General features: G+C 42.6%; 4 protein-coding genes across 6 annotated transcripts; all 4 read right to left on the bottom strand.

The window, feature by feature from the left end:
• Positions 1-276: 276 nt before the first annotated feature.
• Positions 277-13,653, bottom strand: pxk (PX domain containing serine/threonine kinase). 2 transcript variants are annotated; one of them, XM_086039552.1, is made up of 19 exons: positions 13,393-13,653; positions 11,812-11,862; positions 11,615-11,662; positions 10,540-10,726; positions 9,984-10,061; positions 9,830-9,903; positions 9,043-9,117; positions 8,849-8,953; positions 8,662-8,763; positions 8,421-8,582; positions 7,584-7,701; positions 7,428-7,506; positions 6,721-6,769; positions 6,560-6,637; positions 6,278-6,364; positions 6,121-6,184; positions 5,346-5,405; positions 3,959-3,988; positions 1,723-1,872 (listed from the first exon to the last, which is right to left on the bottom strand). In XM_086039552.1, exons 1-18 carry the CDS (start codon positions 13,492-13,494, stop codon positions 3,972-3,974), a joined length of 1,536 nt encoding a protein of 511 aa, XP_085895678.1. In that variant the 5' UTR covers positions 13,495-13,653; the 3' UTR covers positions 1,723-1,872; positions 3,959-3,971. The 2 variants fall into 2 exon arrangements, with proteins under 2 accessions (XP_085895677.1, XP_085895678.1); XM_086039551.1 differs by lacking the exon at positions 3,959-3,988 and having other exon boundaries at positions 277-1,872.
• Positions 13,654-14,261: 608 nt separating this feature from the next.
• Positions 14,262-14,846, bottom strand: LOC147142711 (hydroxyacyl-thioester dehydratase type 2, mitochondrial-like). The gene has a single exon (XM_086040787.1). It carries the CDS (start codon positions 14,844-14,846, stop codon positions 14,388-14,390), a length of 459 nt encoding a protein of 152 aa, XP_085896913.1. The 3' UTR covers positions 14,262-14,387.
• On the bottom strand, positions 14,778-17,015 carry rpp14 (ribonuclease P/MRP 14 subunit). 2 transcript variants are annotated; one of them, XM_086040788.1, is made up of 6 exons: positions 16,879-17,015; positions 16,084-16,196; positions 15,929-16,013; positions 15,488-15,564; positions 15,331-15,409; positions 14,778-14,927 (listed from the first exon to the last, which is right to left on the bottom strand). In XM_086040788.1, exons 2-6 carry the CDS (start codon positions 16,170-16,172, stop codon positions 14,871-14,873), a joined length of 387 nt encoding a protein of 128 aa, XP_085896914.1. In that variant the 5' UTR covers positions 16,173-16,196; positions 16,879-17,015; the 3' UTR covers positions 14,778-14,870. The 2 variants fall into 2 exon arrangements, with proteins under 2 accessions (XP_085896914.1, XP_085896915.1); XM_086040789.1 differs by lacking the exon at positions 16,879-17,015 and adding an exon at positions 16,709-16,861.
• Positions 17,016-17,078: 63 nt separating this feature from the next.
• LOC147142709 (monoacylglycerol lipase abhd6-B-like) lies at positions 17,079-22,827 on the bottom strand. The gene is made up of 9 exons (XM_086040705.1): positions 22,570-22,827; positions 21,291-21,416; positions 19,560-19,719; positions 18,954-19,067; positions 18,478-18,610; positions 18,104-18,261; positions 17,982-18,036; positions 17,765-17,865; positions 17,079-17,645 (listed from the first exon to the last, which is right to left on the bottom strand). The coding sequence occupies exons 2-9, from the start codon at positions 21,407-21,409 to the stop codon at positions 17,463-17,465; spliced, it is 1,023 nt and encodes a 340-aa protein (XP_085896831.1). The 5' UTR covers positions 21,410-21,416; positions 22,570-22,827; the 3' UTR covers positions 17,079-17,462.
• Positions 22,828-23,897: the final 1,070 nt, after the last annotated feature.

The raw sequence follows: 23,897 nt of genomic DNA, 5'->3' as shown, positions 1-23,897 counted from the left end.
TGTAACTAATTACAATTAGAAATTATACACGAAAAATGTGCATGAATAAAATACTTATTTTATATAGTTTACATACACATTTTTATATCAATTTAACTACATATATTATCTTTTATAAACCTCACCTACCAGCCCACCGGTTTGTTTGAAAACTCGAATGTGGCCATTGAGAACAAAGGTTTGCCAAAACACTGAAAAGTGCACATCAAAATTAAGATGATATTTTCTTACTAGATTTCAAAATGCGGGGGTGAAAAAAAATGCAAAGACAGTGTGTTATATGATCAAAGCATCAAACACTATCTGGGACTTTATTGTTTATATTGATGTCACAAATTTGCTTTTAAAGGGTAAAGTGCTGCAGAGGAACATTCGGCCACAATTCAAGTGGAATGCAACAGGGCGTAAAAACAAAGCCACAAACATTCAAACAATCGCCGACGTTTTGCACAAAAATGCCCTCCCAAATCCAATCTGTAATCCCATACACATTCATACATTCTTCTATAGGCACAAGGATCATATCATACATATATGGCACAATAAAAGAATAATAGAAGCTCTGGAGGTGCAACTTATTCACATGACATTGTAATAATAATAATTAAAAAAAAAAAAAAACTTGCACAGGGAAGGCATTGGAAGTCTTGCAATTGACATTATGAGCGAGCAAACAGTTGATGTGGTTTAGTTCAATTCGTCTTTATGCGCTCTTTAATGGGTTCAACAAATATACTCTTTGTAGCCAAAACAACTTTTTGTGCTTGTTTTGCAGTTCAAACAAAAAGAAGATACAAAACCTCACCAAAATATACGGCGAAAATGTTTTTCCCCCAAATTATTATTTTTGCCAACAATCTCCCCAAATCTTTTTCTTTTTAGCCTAAAATTTGTTTTTTTCCGGTTTAAAAATATGGTGATAAATGTTTTCAACTGGATATTACTGCATTGTACAAATAAATAAAATGTAAATTCTTTTCACTCCTTTTTAGGGCAATATTCTCTCCTTTGTTTTTGGAAATGTTGCGAGGAAACGCCAACAAAAACATGCATCTCCAAATTTGTGGGATTTTAAAAAATAAAATCTCAAGAAAAGCTGTTTTTCCTTTTATTTTGGTTGAAAAACTGAAATCGGAGATACATGCTCTCATTGGACACTTTCCAAAGCAAAGTGTTATTTTTTTGAATGGAGAATTGCAAAGTATATAAAAGGACAATTGTAATTCTGTCCTCAATTTACTTGGAAAAAATATCTTAATGGCCAAATCAACGTGTGTGTTTTTGTCATTTCCCCTCTCGAAACCCCAAATATTTTTTTTTTCTTCCGAAAATAGTATTTTCAAGCATACAAACATATCGAACTTTGGGAAACGATTCCTCTGGATGACACGTGTGGGTCAGAGGGAAGATGATGTTCTAGTTGCAGGCTGGGAATGGGGAAGGCGCCATAACAACACACGTTTGGATCCAGAACAAGAAAGCAGCTGGATGTTATCTTCACCACACAAGGTCAACATTCACATTTCCAGCATTGGTCGGGTGGGAGCTCCTTTGAGCTCCGTTCCCAATGTCAAAAAACAAAACAAACCCGGGCAGGGATGTTAAACTAAACACGTCGATTGTTTTGTACGGGATTTGTCTTCACATGTCAGGGAGCGTTGGAGGACGGCGGCGGTCAGAAGACGGGCCGGCTGCGGTCTTCGGTCTGGGCCTTCTTCAGGCAGCCTTTGCTGAAGGCCTGGATGGAGCTCAGCAAGGCGGCGCGACCTCCGGGAAGGGGGGCGGCCATGGAGGAGGAGCAGGAGGACGAGGACGAGGAGGGGGAGGAGGAGGAGTCCAGCGGGGGAGGGGGCGGAGGCGGAGGAGGACCACCTGGACCCAAAGGAGACAACCAAAAGACGGGCAGATAAGAGAAATGAACAACCGTGCCAAGAATGTTGACTTTGTGCAAGAGGCGATTGCACAAAGATGGACCCAAACATCAGCATCAGCTCCTTTCACACCATCCGTCAACATTTAGCTCCATTGTCCACTTGAAACCAAAAGTTGTTTTCACTGACATGAAATCAGGCTCAACTTTCCCTGTTGTCTGTCAACTAGGATGAGCACAATTATTTCTAATTGCTAAAAGCCAGGATAACGAGAAGACAGTTTGTCCAGACTTTCTTTCAAGTCCGACGTTTACTCGCATTTTGTTAGCATTTGCCTTTGAAATCGACGCACTCTTGGCAACATCTTCACAAGATCTTTTGCTTTGTTCTTGGGATGATATGCACATTTGGGAGCAAAGAGCGTTCATCTCTGGGACACACAATCGGCGGCGGCCTTCCTGCGTGTTACGATGGCCGGACATTGCCATAGTGCTTATACTTGTGTACAATTGCTCGAACGGCCGATCGCGGCACCTTCAGACGTCTGCAAATTGCACCAGACTTGCGCAAGTCCACAATTGTCTTCCTGGCATCTTGGCTGAGTTCGTTTGACTTTCCCATGATGTGAAAGAAAGAAGCGGTGTATTTCAGCCACACCATACTGCAAATGTTGCCAATAAACTTCTCGGCCGCTTCCAAAGACAGACATGATCATCTGTTTCTTCCACACATTGTTTACAGGCAGTGTATGTAAACTTACGACTTTGAAGAAAGTCATGAAAAATCATATTTAAAAAAAAAAAAAAAAAAATCCTCACATTTTCTGGCACTAAATAGAAATCATTTTGGTAGTCCGATAACCGAAAACACAAACGTTTAGTCTGATTTCCTTTCAGACGGAGAGGGAAAAAAAATAGTACATGTAAACTTTTGGGTTTAACTGTTGCTATTCTTTACCTCCGTGGAGCAAAAAGAAAGCTGATTTAGACTAACCTTTGACGTTTTTGCGCTATAAATTGTCTTTTGAATTGAAAAGGTGAAACACATTCGACATCATTTACCTTTTTGTGGAACAATCCACTGATTGTTCACTAATGTGGCGGCAAAAGCTCACGCCACAAAAGAGCATGAAAAAAATAAATACATAATAATAATAATAATAATAACGAGGGGAAGAAGGCAGCATGCCAAGAGCCCAAGCAGACAGACAAGACATTGTAGGTCACAATCTCCAATGACAAGAATGGCTTTGTGTGACGTCGTGTTGCTTCATTGCAGATTGTGAGTCTTTTCGACAAAAGGTGTGCATACGGCGGCGGCTTCCGAGCAAGCTGCTCTCGCACTCTCATCCAAAGATTTTTTCCAGCTCTCATTGGCTGCGTTGGGATTCATTCATTCATTCATTCCCTACTTCTCAATGACGATACTGTGAAATTTATGGCGCGTGTAGTCCACAGCCCAGTCAACCAAAACGGACACTACAAATCGCTACATCGTGATTAGGGAGTAGGAAACATAGCATAGCACCTTTTGTGTTGTCTGTTGTGTGACTAGCTGAGTGCTGTGACACAGTCGCTCATGTATGAATATGCTTTGTTTTGTGAGTTGGAGCTTGTTCAATAAAGCAATTGATTGTATTACAATGGTTGGCTAAGTGGTAGCAATTAGCTAATTGCACTTCGGTCGTGTGAAATAATCCCAAACTTTGGATATTCTGTCTTTGATGGACTGTTTCCTCACCACCATTGCGTCACCTTCTTTCTTCACAGAGCGGTGCGCACTCTGCGAAGAAGTTACTCGACTGATCATTTCAGTCCAACATAAAGTAACTTTACTCGGTACGCATTCAAGCAGCGCTACAAAATGGCGACCGCACTTTACAGGCCCCTCCGAACGCAGCCACCGAGTTCTCATTAGCATCCTTTAGCTTCATTTGTGCTAACAGCTCTTGCTGGGAAGCTCGCAAGTACGACAGCTTTTTTTTTTTTTTTTTTTTAAAAGCCACCAGTGAAACCCCCCACCGCCGCCATCATCATCATCATCATCATCATCATCATCAAGGTGTGGGAAAAAAACGTGTACTTTACCCCAACGACACGGTCAGAATGGAGCATGCTCTACGGTGGAGACGCACGGGATAGAGAGAGAGACCACAATTAAACGACCAATCGGCATTGAGACAGCAACAAGAGGAAGACAGGAGACACCATGACAAGATCAACTGCTAGGTACATTTTGCTTGTTCTTTGGCATTTTTTTATGGGTTTTTTTGGGCAGTGGGAGACATTAAAAAAAAAAAAAACTGGACCGTCATCTTGGATGATGTCACAAAGCTGACTTCACAAGACCTTAGTTCACTCAGACAAAAAGGATTCAATCGGCAGGTGTTTTGATTTTTCTTTGGCTTTTTCCTATTACGTGTCTGTCAGGGTGAGTCGTTTTACTTTAGTTTAGTTTGAAAATACATACAGTGGCACCTTAATTTACAAGCGGGCCTGATGTCTGAGTCTTTTTGCAACACAAGCTATCGCTCGGCGGTTTTCTTTTTTGGGTCGAATTTAAACTGCGAGTGCTTCACAACATGCAGCAGGTAGTGGACATATGTTTAAAAAAAATAAAAGAAAAAAGAGACTACTTGCTTGCTTCAAGCCGTTTATTGCTATTGCGATTTGAATATTAAGCGTAAAACAATGTGGAGTTAATCAAACCACATAATTTGCTCAAGTGTGCCAGCTCAATGCTAACACAATGCAAAACGGTACAGGCGGGCTAACAAAACTAGCATCAACGTTGCGGCATAAAAAAAAAAAAAAAAAAAAAAAAAAACTATTTTGAACATAAATAGTGCAGCAACACATGCAGACAGACAATGTAACAATATTAACAAGCATATATTCATTATCCTCTGAGAAAAATGTGGAATATTTCTGCAGTTTACAGAGTCATTACGAAAAACGTCTTTGTGTACTGCATGTCTGTATTATACTACCCCCTGGTGGCCAAGGCATGCACACCAGAAAGAGCCGCACAATGGATTTGTTATTACTGTATTTTATTGTACAAATCTTTAGAGTGTTTTTTATCAAAACACATTGCATAAAATTTTGTTGGTGTTTTTTGGGGGACTGAAATGGATTCATGCCATTTCAATTCATTTCAGGGGTAACGCAGCGAGTGTAGTCACAAAATGAATTAAACTGAAATCAAGGCACCACTGTATATGTACACTTTTTTTTGTTAGTTTTTTTTTACTTATGAACTATCTTTGCACTTATATGACAGCTAGGGATGATAAAAAAAGGACTCAGCTGCTAAAGACTTCAAGTGGACTTTTCGAGAGAGGCCGAGATGAAATTCAAAGTGTCAGACGTATTCGGCGTCTGCTCACTCATGAAGGACAAAAATACTTGATAAAAGGAGGAAGAGGACGGACAACAAGTCAGACGGCGGGACAAGGTGGACGAACGAACCGACCTGTGGTGGGCGGCGGCGTGGGCGACGAGGGACACGTGGGAGGGGAACTGGCGCCCGACCCTGAAGACACAACAATAAAAAAAATAAGATAAAAAAAAAAGGTTTATTCAATGCACTTTTTGCAGATTTTAGTTCACATTCTAAATCATTTGTGGACCATTTCATAAATCCTTATTGAATTAAAATTTGTGATTGATTTCATTCTGTATTTTGATTAGATTAATTTGGGCACAAAAATCGCAATTGTATTCATTTATAATTACATTAATTGTAATGATTTTTACAGCCTTTCTAAAAATATTTTGCCACACACAAATGCACTCTGTAAAAATGTGACCATTTAGATGTTTGAAAGAGCAAAAATATTTAGCTACAGCAGCTAAAAAATGTTTCATTGTATTACTTGATCTATTTTATTAATTTAATTTATTTAAAAAAAAAAAATTCTTACATTTGCCTTTGAATAAAAATAATTTTTATGAAAATCAGTTGGGCAGAACTCAATTGCAGGTTTGTTAGTTATGAAAATTGACTATTTCAAATAACTTATTTTGATTTATGTTCTATAACTAATGATATTTAGCTATAATTTTATTGACTTAAAAAAAATGAATTTAAATGATTTCAATGACCTATTTTAACCTAATTATAATTCCTAAGAATAACTAACTAATAGAATCCTGGCAGGGGAAAACATTTAAAATGACAAGAAATTGAAATGTAGTTATTTGAAATGTTAATTATTTCTCCTCAGCCAAAAAGAAGAGTTACCCACCAGAGTTATTGTTGTTTCGGACAGAGACGTCGTCGTCGTTTTCACACGTGGGCTGCCTGCACTTCTGCAAAGGAGGGAGCCGCGAGGTTGCGTAACCAGCGAGCGGCCATGTTGCCGTCGCGTTGCTTCAAGTAAGGCGCAATGACGGCGGCCGTACCTTCCTGGCCAGAATCTTCCTCCTCTTCCTCTCCTCCTCGGAGCCGTGATGGGATCGCGCTCTGCTCAGCCTCTTGTGCTGGTGCAGCTGTCAGCAAAACAAACAAACAAACAAAGACGTCAAACCACTTGATTCGTACCAATCTTGCCGCTCAAATGCGTCCGAGCGGGGGGGGGGGGGGGGGGATTGAGCTGGGGATAACGACCCGCGGACGTCACCAGGGTGAAAAGGTTGTGGGAGGCGGCGAGATGGATTTTTGCTTCCATTTGAAGATCAACTCACCACTTTCTGCTCCTCCTGCAGACGTTTCTCCACACGCTCTTTGGCCGCCCTCAAAGCTTCCTTCAGCCTGCTCGGCACCTGGATGGAAGCATGAGATGCAACATCGTACGCAAAGATGAAGGGAATTATTCAATTTAATATACAGTCCAAAAGTCTTTTACCCGGATCTGCGCTTTCTCCGAGTGCGCTAGTGGAACGTCACTGAAGAGCCTGCAGCAAACAGGGAAAAACCTTACGCTCTCTGATATACGTTAACGACAACATTGTTATAGACGCGACATAAGCTAGCTACGTTCCGGAAATGAAATGAGCACCACGCTGTACAGGGGCAGGTTAGACACCGCACATTTGTCGCATACTGTACTAGAGGTGCAAAAGTTCATCAATTAAAATCGACAACTAGTCCATATCAAACTAATCGCCGACTCTTTTTTTTTTTTTCCAAAGTGATTAAATTATTTAGAGACTTTCTTTGACTAACTTTATTGTCCAAATCCTCCGAATTTCAGCCACTCAACAGTAAATATTGTCCAATTTTCTGCAGTTCCCCAAGAAAGCTGAAAATTCACATTTGCAAACATCTGCGCACGCTTTGGAAAACATTGATTAATGTTTGCCTATTTTCGGGCAAGTCACGGACCAAATCGGCATCTGATTCATATCGAATACTCTACGTAAACATGCTGCATACAGTACACGAAACACATGACCAAAGGTGTTGTGTGTGTTGTGTACGTGATACAGGAGACGGGAAAAAGCACTTCTACTTGAAAAATGTTACAGGCTGTACGTAGAACAGAACATTGTAGACAAAAACATCGGGTTCTAAACGCGTTACATTCAAGACAAAAAGAAAAAGAAAACTTACGGCGTCTGAATGAGCTGCGACACGCTTGGCATGCCTGACTTGCAGGCCTCGGTCGACAAGATGGACTGCAGCACCGACACTACACACACACACACACACACACACACACATCAGAGCGGGGACAAATTCAAAATATGCGCGTGTGCGTGCACTCACCCACAGCGGTGTAGGGGATGTCGGGATAATTGTCCACGGGGACGTTGTCAGGCGGTCGGCCGTAAGTGATCTCGTAGAGTAAATGTCCAAAGCAGAAGACGTCCATGCTTTCGATCGTCTGCGCAAAAACACACATTTCCACTTCGCAAATGTTTCCGTACGCTGCATACATCTGCGCAGTGAACGATTCATCCCGTGATGGGTGAAAATTTGAGATGACGACCACAAAAAGAAAACGTTTTCAATTATAGTGGTACACCTGGCTCCCACGCACCTTGAATACGTTTACTGTAAACCTATTAAAACACAAACAAAACTATTTTTGCTATGCCTTAACACCTGTTCTGACTGTCTCGCAAGTTACATATTGCAGCCATCGTTTCCAAAATCGGACGGAGGCTGTCGAGCGTCGACCAATAGTTTGGCCCAAAAAAAGAGGCCCAGCTGTCTGCTTTCAAGCTGTTCATTTGTCACTCTTGAATGTTTCCGTAAAGCTGACAAGTAAAAACAAAAGACAATTAAACATTGCACATTCAAGCACCAAAATGTTCAACCGGCCAGATGATGATGTCTAAGCAAAGTCTTGGTTGCAAAATGCCACAGACGGGCTAATGAAATGAGCCGAGATGATACGAACTGTCAAGACAGCTGCTACTTTAACCCCCCCTCTCATTACACCGCATTTGTCTTCGCACAACTCTGAGTTCACACTTGCAGGAGATGACCAAAGACAAAAATTCCAACTCACGTGGAAGGAACATATTCCGTCGTCTCAGATGTGCCCACAGTCCATGTTTGTCAGTAGTATTAAAAAATGGCCGCCCTGCAAATACGTACGTTAATCTTCCTGAGGTGGGCGACGGCGGGTCGCAGGGCCGCGGCAACTCCCAGCATGCCGTTCTCCACGTCCGTCAGGCGACACACGCCCTGCTCCAGCATCACGTTGGAGGCGTGCAGGTGGCCGAAAAAAAGCCCGCCCTCGTGGAGGAGCCGGAGGCCCTGAGCGCACAGGCAAATCGGGGGTTTTTTTTTTACAAGTCAGTGTCGACAGATACTGGAGGTGCGCACGCACGCGCACCTCCAGTATCTGTCGGCCGTAGAGTTTGATGTGCGCCAGTTCGAGAGGCTGACTCTTCTTGGGGTTGCCGTACTTCTTCAGGTAGTTCTCCCTGGGCTTCACCTGGCACACAAACATTGGCAAATACGTGACAAACACGCTAGGTTATGCTGCCTTCGGGTGACGTGGGAATCGTGAAGCTTCTTACCTTGCACAGGTGGTCTCGCAGGGAGCCGGCCTCGCCGAAAGGTCGGATGAGAAGCGCCGAGGACTCGCCGGTGCTGGAGAACAACAGCGGGCACACGTAGGGACTCTGCAAAGAAGGCGCGAGGCGTTCACGTTGGCGCGCAAGCCGGCCCAGGCGGGGGACTGCCGGCATCCCATAATATGAGGCGGACGTACCGAGAGGCTGGTGAGGAGCTTCATGGTCGACTGCAAGTCTTTGTCGGACAGGAACTTGTCGGGGCCCAAGTCCACCTACGCGCGCATTCAAACTTGTTTCATTCTTTTCCAGTTTGACAAATTCTGAGCTGAAGTTCAGCCGACTGACAGAATAGTGGCTGCTAAGACCTGAAATTGTCGGCTCTTCTCCAGGTCTCAATTGTGTTTTATGTTAATTCATTGGCTTTATTTGTTTATATTTTTTATTTACATCTGATACATTATTTATATCTATATTTATTCATACTCGCGTATTACGGCCTTTTATTTTATCTTTATTTATTGTCTACTGTTTGTAAAGTGCTTTGTTACAGCTCTATGCGCGATATACAGTAAAGAAAATTGTATCGTATTGTATTTGACCGTCTCCATGTATTACACTGCCCCCAGGTGGCCAAGGAGCTCACCAGAAGGAGCAGCACACTATTGAATTGTAGTAAAAAAAAAATTGTTTTAAAAAGCGGCAAAATGGTGTCATTTTTACATCATATCTCATTAGTCTATGTTTTTATAAAATACAATATTGTAGTGTTAACAAAAAACAGAATGACTACAATTGGGGGGGCGGATTAATGGCATTTACATTGATTTCAATGGCAAAAGATGAATTGAGATGTGTGTGATTTGGGTTATAAGTGTGGTCAGGAACGAATTCAACTTGTATCTCGAGGCACCACTGTATTCATATATGATACTGCACATCATCTTTCAAATGAACAAAAGTGTGTAGTTGTGGCGTGGCACTCACCCAGCTGAGCAGGTACCTCTCCTTGGCTTCTTCTTTGTTTTTGACCAGGAAATACTTCTTCCTGATCCTCCAGCCTGCAAAAAAGAGAAGATTGTGTTATCGGAGTGCTTCTACCCAGCTTGGCGAGCACTTTGCGACTATGGCAGCGGCATACCGACATCTCGGAGGGGCTCCATCACCACCCACTTGGGGTCTGAGCGGAAGAACATGGACACTTGCTGCAGGGCGATCTCTGAAAGACAAACACACACAAAACAACATTGGATGTGACTTTTTTGTGTGCTTTTACATTTTGACAGTGTGTGTGTTTTTTGGTTTTTTTTAATCCGAAAAATTGCACTTAAACTAGCAATTGTCAGTCATCGAAGTCATGTCTCAATCCATCTAACTGGATTTTTCTTGTTTGTTGGATTGGGTGTTTTGTTTTGTTTTTTCCTCCAAAATCTTTTAAATATAACTTGGGAAACAATTATATTAGGCTAATGATATATGCCAGTGAGTTGTTACATTCGTCTGTGTACACGTGTTGCTCCACCATTTGTGTTCAAAGATCCATTGCTTCAGCAGTTACAACGGCTGCAACATTGATGCTAGTTTCGTTAGCCCGCCTATGGCATTTTGCATTGTGCATTAGCCTTAAGCTAAGTCATGGTGCCCCTGTACTTTCTCTGGGAAAATGAAATGAAAAGGAAAAATTGGCAGGGACGCACCTGTGTAGTTGGCAGCATAGTTGTTGGGGTCCAGGAATTTCTTGACGGGCAGGGTGGCGCACAGCAAAGGATGCTGGGTAACGGCGTCCAGATAGGCCTGCAGGCCGCGCTGCCGCTCGGCGATGAACTCGCGGTCCATGTTGCCGATCAGCTTCTTGGGCGGGAGAGGAAGGCTGATGCCGCACACCTGAGGGGCGCAAGCACATTCTCAGGGTTTTTTTTTTCTTTTTTTTTTTTTTAAATCGTGCTATTGGCAGCATTTCCACGAGAAACGGGAAGTGGGTGGGAAAAACCTCAGCAGAAAACCTCGTGGTATCCTGTTATGAGATCACTGCTAAGGTCAAAGGTACGACCTCTTTAGAAAGGCTCGTCCAGTTCCCATGCTCATCAGATTTACTACTGCCTTGACATGTTTTTTTTTTCTCTCTTGCAGCTGATTCATGGAAAAAATAATAATGTACAGAATATGTACAAAATATTATCTGTGTATGTACAGAGTGACACCAAATTTCCCTCACGGGAAGCATAAAAACCTATTCAGCTTCATATGTTTATGTGCATTATTTTTGCGTATTGATTAAATAATCCAAATTCAGCACAATTTTTAATATGAATTTATGAACATTAAAATAAAATGAAAAAAATAAATTTTGCTTGATTGTTTATTTGAATGCATTTGTTCAATATTACACAATATTGAATAGTTGAAAAATACTTAAACATAAAAAAACAACTAGGCCTAAATATCTACTTAGCTTCATTGTTGCATATATTTTTTTTTAAAAAGTAAACATTACATGGCACATTAAACATTACAAGTATTTATTCATTAGAAAAAAAACAATGTTTTCAGTTTATATTGTGTATTTATTTAGCATAATTGTTTACGCATATTTTATTTTGTTGTACTAGAAATAGTATTTCTATATTACAAGCAAAATAAAATAAAATAAGCAGAGCTTTTCTCCCCAATCGCTTCAGACACTGTGAAAGTAAGTGTACCTAATGTTATGACCAGTACACAGCACAAAAACAAGTCATCAAACTGTGACTCACAAAGCATAGAAAAACTCACCAACAGGCTGTTGTTGAGAACATCAAAATCACTGTAGCGCCGGATGACCTGCGACACAAAAACAAACAAACACACCCACACACACACCCACACACACACACGCACTTAGTGGAAGTGGAAGAGGGGCTGTGATTGGTTCGTTTCCTCCAAATGAATGGAAAACACAATTTTCTGTCGTTTTTGATGGATGGTCTTACCTGCCAGCTGTTCTCCGAAGACACTCCCCTCTGGACTCGAATGATATATTCCTATTTGCACGCAAAGCAAAAAGGGACATTGTCAAAGAGGAGAGGCTTGTTTTCACATGACAGACATACGTTACTCTATACGTATAACACTGCAACAATTGATGCTAGTTTTGTTAGCCCCTCGATGGCATTTTGCATTGTGAGTTATCATTTTGCTAGTCTTTTGTAACATATGGTGTGGAATATTTTGCGTTATGGATGTGTTCAAAGGGACAAACACAACAGCAGAGCTGGGTATATAATTTAATATAGACCGCCGGTCCTCGGCGATTCCGACTAAACTTTCACTTAGGCAGAGCAACCAGCTCTGCACAACATTACTTTATTTGTCTCTTGGAGAAAATTTGACTGAGGGTAATAAGATTAAAAGATTGACAATCTGTTAAAACAAAATAGTTCTATTATTTCTGTGGACGTTAATGCTGGGGAAAACAAACTTGCAGGGGGAAAAATGTTTCTGAAGTTGTTTAGTATGAGGAGTAATAAAGCAAATCCCAGAACAGAAAATAACGAAGCAAAACTTGCGTTGAATTAACTTCCTGTAATTTTCCTTATGTTTTAACGAACTGTGTGTGTGACAATTGATTTTTTTTCCATCTCGCGTAGCCCTTCCACGCAGTGTTCCTATTGGCTGCCATTAGTTGGTGTACCTAATGAAGTGGCCTTCCGGCGTTTACCCCCCCAAAAAATCATCGGAACACGTCACCACCGTATCAATAAGCAGCAGCTGTTTTGCCTTCCTCACGTGTTGGTGACCATGAAAACGTTGGTGAAAGCCATCCGCTGCACGTTCAGATGAGAAAAACAAACATCGGCCACCAGTGCGAGGTTTGGTTGGCATTTGGCGTTAGCATGCTAAGCTAACTGTCAGCCTCAGCTGATCCCAGCCGGAATCTCGTCAACAACAAGCAGCCAGCGTGTGCGTCCATTATCGGACACGGGAACTAACCCGTTGCGAATTAACGCAATAGATGTTTTCTTTTTAATAGCGCGGCTCGTTTGATATGTGCTACGTAATCGAGGAAAACTCGAGGCATTGCAGCAATAAAAATCAATGGGCCCTGAGTCACAGTCAGCAAACCACTTCTTTTCACATTGCTACAGAAGCTTCCAGGAAATTGCTTCATCGCGGTGGCAGTATTTCAACCGCAAAACAAACACAAAAAAAAATTCCTCATGCAGTGGTTAACGTTATTTTTTCAGCTAATATAAGATTGTCCAACTGGAATAACGCCACTTTTCACGGCATTAAAGACGACGAACGTGTCCGGTAATGGAACCAGGTCAACCAGGGACATTTCACAGTACTGCATAAGAACAACGTGTCCAATAACAGAACCAGGTATCACGCCAAACAACGTCGCTTTCCGCGGTACCTGAACCACGAACCTGTCCGATAATGAAACCGGTGACTAGCGGACAAACTGTTTGGTCCCCGGACGTTCGCCAGAGCCAATCGCCCAGTTGTGTTGCACAAGATACGGACACTCGACTGACTCTCGCACCGGTAAAAAAAAAGTGAACGCTCACCGTGTGGGACTGGAGGTTCTGGCTGGTTTCGATCGCCGCCGTCAGCGGGACGGTGTCGTCCAGGAGTAACCGACCGGGGCTCGGCTTCGCCAAGAAAGACATCCCGGACCTCAGGAGGAAGGTAACCGGCGAAAGTCCGATCTAGAGCCCGCGGCTGTCAACGTGTCGTGGCCGAAAGGAAGACGCTGGAGTCTGGACCGAGTAGTTTCGCTTCAGCGTAATGAAAAATCAACGCTGCTTCGTCGGCTGAAATGAGACCTGGCCAGAGGTTGAGCAATCGTAGGACGGACGCTCTACCGCCACCTGTAGGAGGGAGGCAGAATCCATTTTAAAGCGAGAAGGGGAACAAAACAAATCAAAATAAGCAGGCACATGGTGGACATTAAATGACTTAAAAAACGTTGAATTGAATTCAATTTTAAAACATGTGTACTTCGTACAAATAAAAACTATAATTCGTGTACACAGTCATCATTTGTACATTTAATAAATGCACTGTATTAAAGTACATCATCTGTCAAAAATCACAAAATTTGGAGTTACATGTATTCCATTAGCTGGTGAAAATAGAAAAGCAACAGTTAAATGCTAAAGTACCGCTGGCACCAGGCGGAATCCTCATTGTGACAAAATCATCACTTTTCAGGAGACCCCCCCCCCAAAAAAAAGGCATGTTTGCTGAGTGGTTTACATTGGCAAAGAGAGAAAGCCATTATCAACACTTTTGATCGGTCAATCATCTGTTTAAAAAAACAGTGACACATACACATGGACCAACCAAAATTGTTGTTTGTGGAAAAAATGTGAAATTGCAATTTCTGTAGAGATTTCCCACAAAGATGAAAAAAACAAATCCATACAGCAAGAAACACGAATGAGACACGCTTTATTCACCTAAGTGGGCAACATAAGACGATGCAAAAGGCCAACTTTAAAAAAAAAAAATCAACAACAAAAAGGTACATTTTAACAGAAATAAACGTGCCTAAAAAGCATCACTTTACTTGCTGCTCCTCCGGCATCATAACCATCACCTCCCCTTCCATCACCACCTTGTCCTTGACCGAACACATCACGCCGATGAATGCGAACGACATCTTGATCTTGCGCACTTCGGCTTCGGCCAGCACTTCCTCGCCGATGAAGAGCGGCGCCGGGAAGCGGATCTCCTGGTAGAGGAAGACGCAGCCGGGGCCCGGCATCCTTGTACCCAACACGGCTGAGATCAGCCCGTTGATGAGGACGCCGTGGACCACGGGGGCCTCGAAGGCGGTGGAGGCGGCGTAGGCGGCGTCCAGGTGGAGCGGGTTGGTGTCGCCCGTCAGCTCGGCGAACAGCTCCACGTGGCGGGCCGAGAAGACTTTGGTGAGGGAGGCGCGCTGGCCCACGTGGAGCCGCGCCGTCGCCGCCGTCAAGACGGAGGAGGACAGCAAAGTTCTGACTTGACTCCACATTGTCCTCGTGCGTCGTCTGAGGCTTCAATCCAGCTCCAGCTCGCGACTGTTTCCCAACAGAGACAGCAGGAACGGTGACACCTGAGACAAACAGAAGAGAAGTCAACATTCTATATGCAAACACCAAAACATTCAACCAAACCAAAGCAGTTTGTCTTGACAAAAGTCTGCTAGCTTGATGCTAACATACAATGCGGAACGTCATAGACGGGCTAACAAATGAGCATAGGTGCTAGGGTAATTATAAACCTTGAAACAACTGCTACAAGAACACAAAAGGGGTAGCAACGCGCATACGACAAAAGCATTTTAATATTTCAATTCAAATTGTCTAACAAAAGTCAACCAGCTTGACGCTATGATGCAAAACACTCTAGACAGGTTCACAGAAATGTCACCAATGTTCAACAACTGCTACTGAAACACAGGAGGAGCAACAACACATACAAACAGAGCAAGAAAAGCAAGAAAGCAGTTGACGTACTTGCAGCACTCGAAAGGCGCAGCTCTGCTTGTTGTAGAAGCCCAGCAGTGTCAACGAGCTCCACAGCTTCACCAAACCACTAAAAAAAAAACGAAATATAAGTCAACAAAACACACATTCTTTCCACTTTGACCTTTTTCCACTTTAACTCCTGCACCTTTTGGCTACGCGCAGGAAAGCAGTGAGGGTGTCTTCGTCGTACTTCAGCACATCAAAGTTTAACGCAGCACCCACCTGTAGCACAGAAATGCACATCAACGCAGCTGATTTTGCAGTGTACAATCGGCCCTTTTATTACTCATGTTGTCTTGTTGTTCCTCTTAGGTCTTTTCAAGAAAGCAAAGGAGGGGAGTCTCCGTCGTCGAAACGCCAGAGTGCAATCAGTGAATGGGGCGATCGATGACCCCCCCCAACGGCCTCTCAAAATATTCACAGTCTCTCCTTATTCTCGCCAATTACTTGTGTCAATCCGATTGTTTCTTGACAATCACAGCATGTCTTTGCGGTTCAATAAAAAACGAATACCCAATATATTGAATGTGGAACATCAAAACTCTCGCCGTTTTTCCATTGCAGCAAAGTTAACAGCACTTATTACCTCTCCATGTAGACTCTTCAAGCCAGTGATGATGAACTGCTTCAGGTCAACCGCACTCACTTTGGTCGACTTGTCCTGCAGCACACTTGAAGAATGGCACGAAATGTAGTCATCATGAAGTAGTCACATTCAGACACAAGAGCGTTGTGACTTACAGGCAGACTTTCATGTACTGATATGGTGCGGCGTTCTTCAACACGATGTTTTGGTAAACAACAGGTTCGTCCTTGCTCTCGGGATTCATCCTATTCGAGCCTCAGCGGCTGAGCTAAAACAAGCATTAAATATATGGATTTTTAAAAATGCTTCAATACAAAATCGACACAAATCATAAATACCACATAACCCAAGATGTATTATTATTATTATTATTATTATTATTATTATTATTATTATCATTATTATTATTATTATCATAAATGAAAGAGTTGAGCTCAGGACGTCTAGCAGATTGACGATTTGCTACGTAGATTCGTCACTGTTTTACACCAGTACCCCACTGGGAAAAAATATGTATTATAACCTTTATATTGTTCGCATCGCCTACATACAGTAATTGCAAAATATTAATATACATTCGATTGCTTGTGCTCTTCTGTGTTTTACGAGCAGCCACGAGTACCTTCATTTAGCATACGAAAGTGCAGTTTAGCGTCCATTGCCTAAAAGCATTTGCGGTTAAAAACTCGAGCATGAAACGTTGCACCGTGACTGTTCTGTGATTCCTTCGTGCACTCTCTTCCTGCAACTATTTGAACGATAGATAAGAGAAATAACTACCTGAATGAGTAAAGCTGAGAAGTGACACATTTTTTCGCAAACAAGCAAGAGCAAGCTAACAGCGAGGTCAAACGGAGGGTGAACGCGAAAGTTAACCTAAAACAAAACCCCGAGGATCCGGGTATGGCAATTTCTGGCTAATAAAATGTGTTTTATTTGGAGAAACCTACCTAGTTTTGGTAGTTTACAAAACACTTCAGATTTTCATATTTGGTTTCAACCTGCGCCTGCGCGACCCCGTTCTTCTTTGTGTAATCTAATTGTGGTTAGAAGCGTTAACCACTGCCCTCTATCGTGCCTGGTCTCAAATAACAGTGACTTGTGCCGAGTGACAAACTAAAAAAGAAAAAAGTCGACATGCGCCACAGGGTAAAGAATTGAAATTATAGTCCTTTAATGCAATCATAAACTCGTGACATGTATTTGATGTTAAGAGACACTGTTGTAAAATTCATTACACTACTTCAATAGCTGCATTTAAACCAAACAGTACAGTGACACAAATATAGCTTGATCATCCTAAATTCTTTGTTGAGGTTTAAAAGTCTGCTTCCGCATCCAGAAACTAAACTCAAAAATTGCAACAAACACAGCAAGAAATGCATTAAAACCACCAAAATGTTAAAACATAATGAATATTCCTAATACATTTGTCGAGTATCATGCACGTAAACAATTATTTCATTACAATCACATATCTATAACAAATTATATCAGTTATATAATTTGTATTTTACAGTAATCAATCTCCAATTCAGGAAACTTTTTTCTCTGCGTCTTTGTTGTGGACTTCCTGCACAGACAGGAAGTCCATGACAAGCTGTGCCGCCTTCTTGGGCCTCTCCAGCGCTATGGTGTGGCCGCAGTCGTCCAAAAGAAACAGCTGACTGTGGGGCACCGCCGCCTGCAGCGCAGACGCCCCGGAAATATCCAGAACCTGCAACAACACCACCACCAACAAATGTCAAGTCACAAAAAAGGAACGTGCCACGGCGACTATATGACAGAACCTACTGAATTGTCACTAAAGATGATGCGCCCCGTCAGTGTTATTACCTGGTCATGCTTCCCCCAAAGCACTTGCAGGGGTGAAGTTATCAAATGTAGATTTTCTTGCAGAGAGTGGCGAGATTTCTCTTCAACCAGCTCCATGAACACTTTAAAAAGACGCGCGCACACAAAGGCACATAAACACAAAAAACACACACAGTTAGCAGTTAGCAGCGTAGCATCTACAAGCATGTGAAGGTCGCAGACGTGCCGGTAGACGCACGTTCTCGGTAAAAGTGGTTGTGGTGGATCCTGTTGTCCAGGAGGCCGCGCAGCACCTTGTAACAAAAACCCAGCCAGGGTCACTAGGCATGTTTGCCGGCGACCATGTTTGTAGTCCTTTACCTGCCGCGGCATCTTGATGGGCTTATGGCAACAGAGGCGCAACATGTCCTCCAGCTCCTGCGGACTGGACGGAATCAGAGGGATGGAGGAACCCTCGGGGTTCTTCTCCATCTCCCTCAGACGGGTGATGAAGTTGGACTCGGTGGGATACACCAAACCTAGAGGAGGAAGAACCGTCATCTTCATCATCGCTGACATGTCAAACACTGTCAAACGTTACACCGCCAATTGTTTTTCACACACTTCCGCGGTAGTATCTGAGTATTCTGAGGCAGAATCAGAGTATGAAAGCCGCGGTGTAGTGTTTCCGAGCCTGTAAAACGAGTTTATTCATTGACTAGTCGGAAGGATGGTGTGCCTCGTGGCCGTTTTACCTGAGGGGCACATCAAGGTCACGCCAGACAGGTACGTTGGGTAGACGGCGGCGTACACCCCCGCTACGTTGCCCCCCATGGATGTTCCCAGCAGGTGAAAGGGTCTTTTGTCCAGACCAACGCTCTGCACAAACTGAACACAGAGACAGACACAATTTTACGTTCAAACTTTGCATTAGAGGCGATCTGAACAGTACAAATACATTTCCGGTGCCGAAATAAAAATGAAAGTGCTTTTTTTTAAAAAAACAAAACCAACTGAAATCGTACGTTTACAAAACAAACTAAAAAACAAACTATAATTACACCAAAAATGTCCTTTGTTTTCGTCTTGAATTAATATCATACATGCGCTTTCCAGGGGTTACTTTCAAATGTATTTATTTGGGTATTGTTGTAAATCGAGCTACAGAAGAAGGAAGGTCAGCTTCTTGAGAATTGTAGTATTGCACGCAATCTCACACACGCGCACGTACCTGATGGATTCGGGCAACCTGACCCTGAATGCTGTAGTCCTCGGACCCGGTGCGGCTGGTCCCCTCATGTCCCGGCATGTCCACGCACAGAATGTGCTGCTCTACGGGGACGTACTGGTTGAAGAAAACAAACGCACCATCAAACATTTTCAGCTCGTACAAACATACGTACATACATCACTTCTTGTCGTTAGTATAAAACATCAATTCATTTGAATTTGTTCCATCCCTTCAAATTACAGTTTGGTTGCACAAAGCGTAGGTTGTAAATGAACCTCAGTAATGAAATTTGTATATATTCTCCATGCCACTTTCCCCCCCCCTATAATGGGATAGTCTTTCTACAGCAGAGGATATCAGCATTTCTTGAAGTCCTCGTAAAGTCAAACTAAATATATTTTGTAAATTCGACACCTCGAGGAGTGTTCTTTACGACCCTGGCAAATTTGAATGATTAAAAAAAATCATCACGCATATACACGTTTCTCTGAGTGGCATGCGAGCACTCATAGCCGACAACGAGGCGCTCATTTGCATGTATACATCTGAAATGTGTTTTTTTTTTTTTCTTTAAAAGCAAACCACTGAGTTAATGGTCTGTGTTACCTTGACGAAGGGCAACCACATGTCTTTGGAGGCGGAGAAGCCATGCAGGAGCAGTAAAGACGGCGTGGCGCCCCCTGGCGTCCCGCGGCTGAAATAGCAGAAGCGGTAGCTGCCGCTGTACGAGTAGCGGACCACCAGGCCTAGTTTGAGACGCATGAACCTGCAGAATATGGACCACATTGTCACTTACACTCATCTTAGTTCCGAATTCCAATATTTGGCCTTTACCATTTACAAATGTATCTGTGATTATTTTTGGAGGCAGAACTTATTCCCAGATATTTGCTGAAAAACTCAACCACTCGTGTTTTTTTGTGCTCTACAAGATGGTGCCCCTCAGGCAAAAACAATTTTGAGCACCGCCAACTTAAATCTTGATGTTCAGTGCTTTCTACAATGAGGGGCAGGGACCTCAAACAGGGAGGAATTGCCTGAGACCAAGGCTGCTGCACCCCAAAGACTGCACACCCAGAAAAGCAATCCGGTGTCTGCGGTCAAAAGGACAGATACGTTTATCGGTGAAACCAAGCAAGCAAGCGAGCGCTGAGCAGGCGCATGGCGCAACACAGACGAGCTAAGTCCATCGTCTTGATATCTACGTGAAGGTGGAAAGACCAACTCCAAACAGAGGAGGGGGCTTACGACACCAGCGATCAAACAAACAAATAACAAAAATCACGGCCTCTTTTGGCTCTTTGAGGCGGCTCCGGTTTTACAACTGATCGGAATCGTAATGAGGCAGTTTCCACCCGACGACTCTTGCTGACGAACACAGGTGTCTCCGCGAGGCATCTTAAAGCGGAAACCAACCCAAACACATTTTTTTCAAGAATATGTTCCCAGCAGGCCCACTAGTTGAAACACGACATTCTGATTCTGATGAATATTGCGTTCGTGGAATATGAATTAAGCAGCAAAATCCACTCATTTTTAGCCAGCTCAGGGGGCGGCCATTTTGTCACTTGTGTCGACTGAAAATGACATCACAACTGCTCAGGCAATGACCAATCACGGCTCGGCTTCAGAAAACAGGTCAGCCGAGATTGGTCGTTAGCTGAGCCCTGAGCAGTTGTGATGTCATTTTCAGTCGACAGAAGTGAGAAAATGGCCGCCCCCTGAGATGGATAAAAACCACGGGTGGATTAGCTCTTATTCCACAAACGCAATATTTATCAGAATGCCCTGTTTCAAGTGGTGGGCCTGCTGGGAACATAGTCTTGAGAAAAATGGCTTTGGGTTGATTTCCCCCTTTGAGCGCTGTCGTTTTGCATTCCAAAAGAATGATAGCACTTGTGGTTGGGACGTGCCTCCAACACGGGGCATAAATAATTTGTTGTGTTTTTTTCCCACCCCAACTAAGGCTATAGTACTCTCCTAAGCCTTTTTGACACTTGAGAGTGGAAATGTCAACAACACCAACAGTCCAGTTGCGATTGATCAATGCCCTGAGAAGTCAATGACAATTCATAACATTACTTATTTTGTTCTCTACGGTTTTTAAATCAACAACACGGTATTCATCCCTCCAGGCTATTACGGGACAGTGACTTGGCACTGTGTGGGGGTGGGGCTGGGGGCCAAGTCCACTTTTCAGGGCAATTTAAGGCTCCCTTTCAATAAGAGCCTATTTTATGACAGCGTGTCATATGAAAGGTTAGAAATATTTTGCAACTAATTGCATATTTTCTGCTCAAAATGGACCTTAAGTAAGTTAGTTCTTCACGTGCTCACCAGTTATAAGCTTGGATGATCATGCCGGGCCAGAGCCACATGGTCGAGAAGAAAGCCAAAACGGGAAGCGCCACAACGGTCCCGACAAGCGCCATCGTCACGGCGACGCTCTCATCCATTGCTGCCCTGCAAAAATAATCAACGCGTTACTATTATCAAACAGTGGTTTCTGTTGCCTAGCAGGAATGTGCACAAACTGGGGTAAACCAATTCATCAAAATTGTATGCCTTATTCAACACAAATTTATGAACACAAAATCACTTGTCTACTACACTGCTATCAAATTTGGTCCTGATTGGATCATTCCCTTAAGGAGTGTCCATTAACTCATTTGCTGGCAAAACTTGTCCGACTTCCAACGCCTTGCCATTTCTCTCCCTCGTAATACACATGACAAGCCAAGATTCACTGCCTAATTTTTATCTTCTACTCAAAAGCTGTGCAGCTCTCAAATCCGAAGCGATGCAATGCCGCCATCTACAGGGATCCGTTGGTCATTACAGTGGTTTCGAAACTTTCATTTCAACAGACAAACTGGACAAGACCCTCTTCAACGTCTAGCTGACCAAAAAACGTACTCCACAAATATATATTTTAGGAACTTGCATCTTAGATAACTTCAAACGTCGCCCGCCGACTCCCCCACGTTTACGCAAAAGCTTTAAAATTCAACATCCTCCATCGGTCTACTAAGGTGTAATTACATTTGCTACTAATCCAATCATTCCCCAAAGAGTCCATAAAAATGAAACCCCTGGAAAGTGCTCAAAATTGACACTTCAAAACTTTGTTTATTTTAGGGACTATCTTGTATATTGTCAGTCTTGTACTCCACCCAAGTATTCGTTTTTTTACTTCACTTAGTTTCGTATTTTGCAATTGTTTTTGATGTTAATTATTTATCAGTTTGGTCATGTTTTTTCCTTTATACTCTGGCCTCATGCATGTACGTGGCCGCGGGTCTCCTGAACGTTTTCGTTACCAGGACAAAGGTGCTACGACGTGCTTACGTCATCAGATGCGTAAAACTTGTGGGAAATTATGTTATGAAATGCGAAATTAGCATGAAAAGATTGTTTTACATTTACGATGCAATCCAATAAAAGGCGTGTAATAGCAACTGACAGAAAAATGAAGAATATGCTTCCTGTCACTTTGATACGTAAACATTACACAGATAGAACAAGTGATTGTAGGCCGTCAAATATTTGCAAACTATCCGTTGTTTGACGCGTTTAAATGTAAATATGACATGCCAATGTTACGTAAGGCGCTAACCTGGCCGAGTCCGCTTGGACGACCGAGTCACCGGTAAATGTCAACAGGAATGGAAATGATCTCCTCTTCCTCCTCCATTCGGTCGGCTATCTCTCCTCCTCTTCCTCCGTTTCAGCCTCTTCCTCTTTCGCCAAATTACTCAATCGCCTTTCATCAGACCGCATTTAAAGGGCAAGTACAATGGACAAAGCGCGCTCCGTTCATGGGCCAGAGGAAATGTTAGAGACAACATGAAAAGGGCAAGTACAGTACGACCCTTTGCAGACAGTGTTGCGTTCATGGAATACCGGAAATACTGAAAGCAAATCTTCCGTCTGCATTCATGCCATTTTTACTTTAAAGCTTTATTTAACAAATCCAAAGAACATAACGCCATGGGGCTGAAAACAAATATTATATACATTAAAAATACATTTATTTAAAAACATTGGAGTATAGGACTCAACATAAGCAGAAATTGTTTTAATTGCTTTCTCACCTCAACTCAACTGTATTTATAAAGCGCTTTGACTTTCTGTTTCTAAGAATGCCTGATTGGAAAAATGTGTTTTGAACCGTGAATTGCGAAAAACAAAGCATGGAGTCCTCCCCATAAACTTACATTTGTGTAAACGGAATTTAGACATTATTACAAGTGAATTAATAAAATATACATCTGATGTTCTCTCATTTTTTTCCCCAACAAAACAAAAAATTGCGCTCTTCTAAAACAACACAAGATTTTTTTCAAAATAACATGTTACAAAAAGAAATAGGTTACGCCAGAAGGCTTTTCCTGACGGACTTTGGACTGGCTGTGCTGCATTCAAGGACGACGGGAGTTTTGGTGACGGAGGCGTTCATTGGAATTTAGCGCATTGAACAGAGCGTGCTGCATTCAATGACAACGGCAAATGTTGTCGATGACAAATATACAGTATCCATAAATACGACGGACAATGGCTGCGGAAAATGTTGGTATTAAGAGATCACTGAGAGCTATACATTTAGAAAGGACTTTAAATCAACACTTCTTAGAAAGAATGACAAACAAGGCGTGTTCCATTCAGTGACTTTTTAAAAACACACTGACACAAACACACAAAAAACCGCTTTCCTCCACCCGATGGCGCCACCAACCTCAGAATTAGTGTTGACTGACTTGACAGATTCAGTCAAGTGAAGTGCATGACCTCAGCGAGCATTCTCGGATGCCAGTGCGTGAAAATACAAGTCAACGTTTCATTTAGGAGCTAAAAATATCCTTAAATAGTGCTTTCTTTGGCTGGTGACGTAACTGCCCAGAAACGCCGTGAAAAGCTGACATTCCTGCCGGGAGTATGTCATTC

This window comes from Filicampus tigris, chromosome 9 (assembly GCF_054856515.1).
Source record: "Filicampus tigris isolate MCC_2025a chromosome 9, RoL_Ftig_1.0, whole genome shotgun sequence".
Lineage (NCBI taxonomy): Eukaryota > Metazoa > Chordata > Actinopteri > Syngnathiformes > Syngnathidae > Filicampus > Filicampus tigris.
This window is presented reverse-complemented; position numbering and strand designations above follow the sequence as displayed.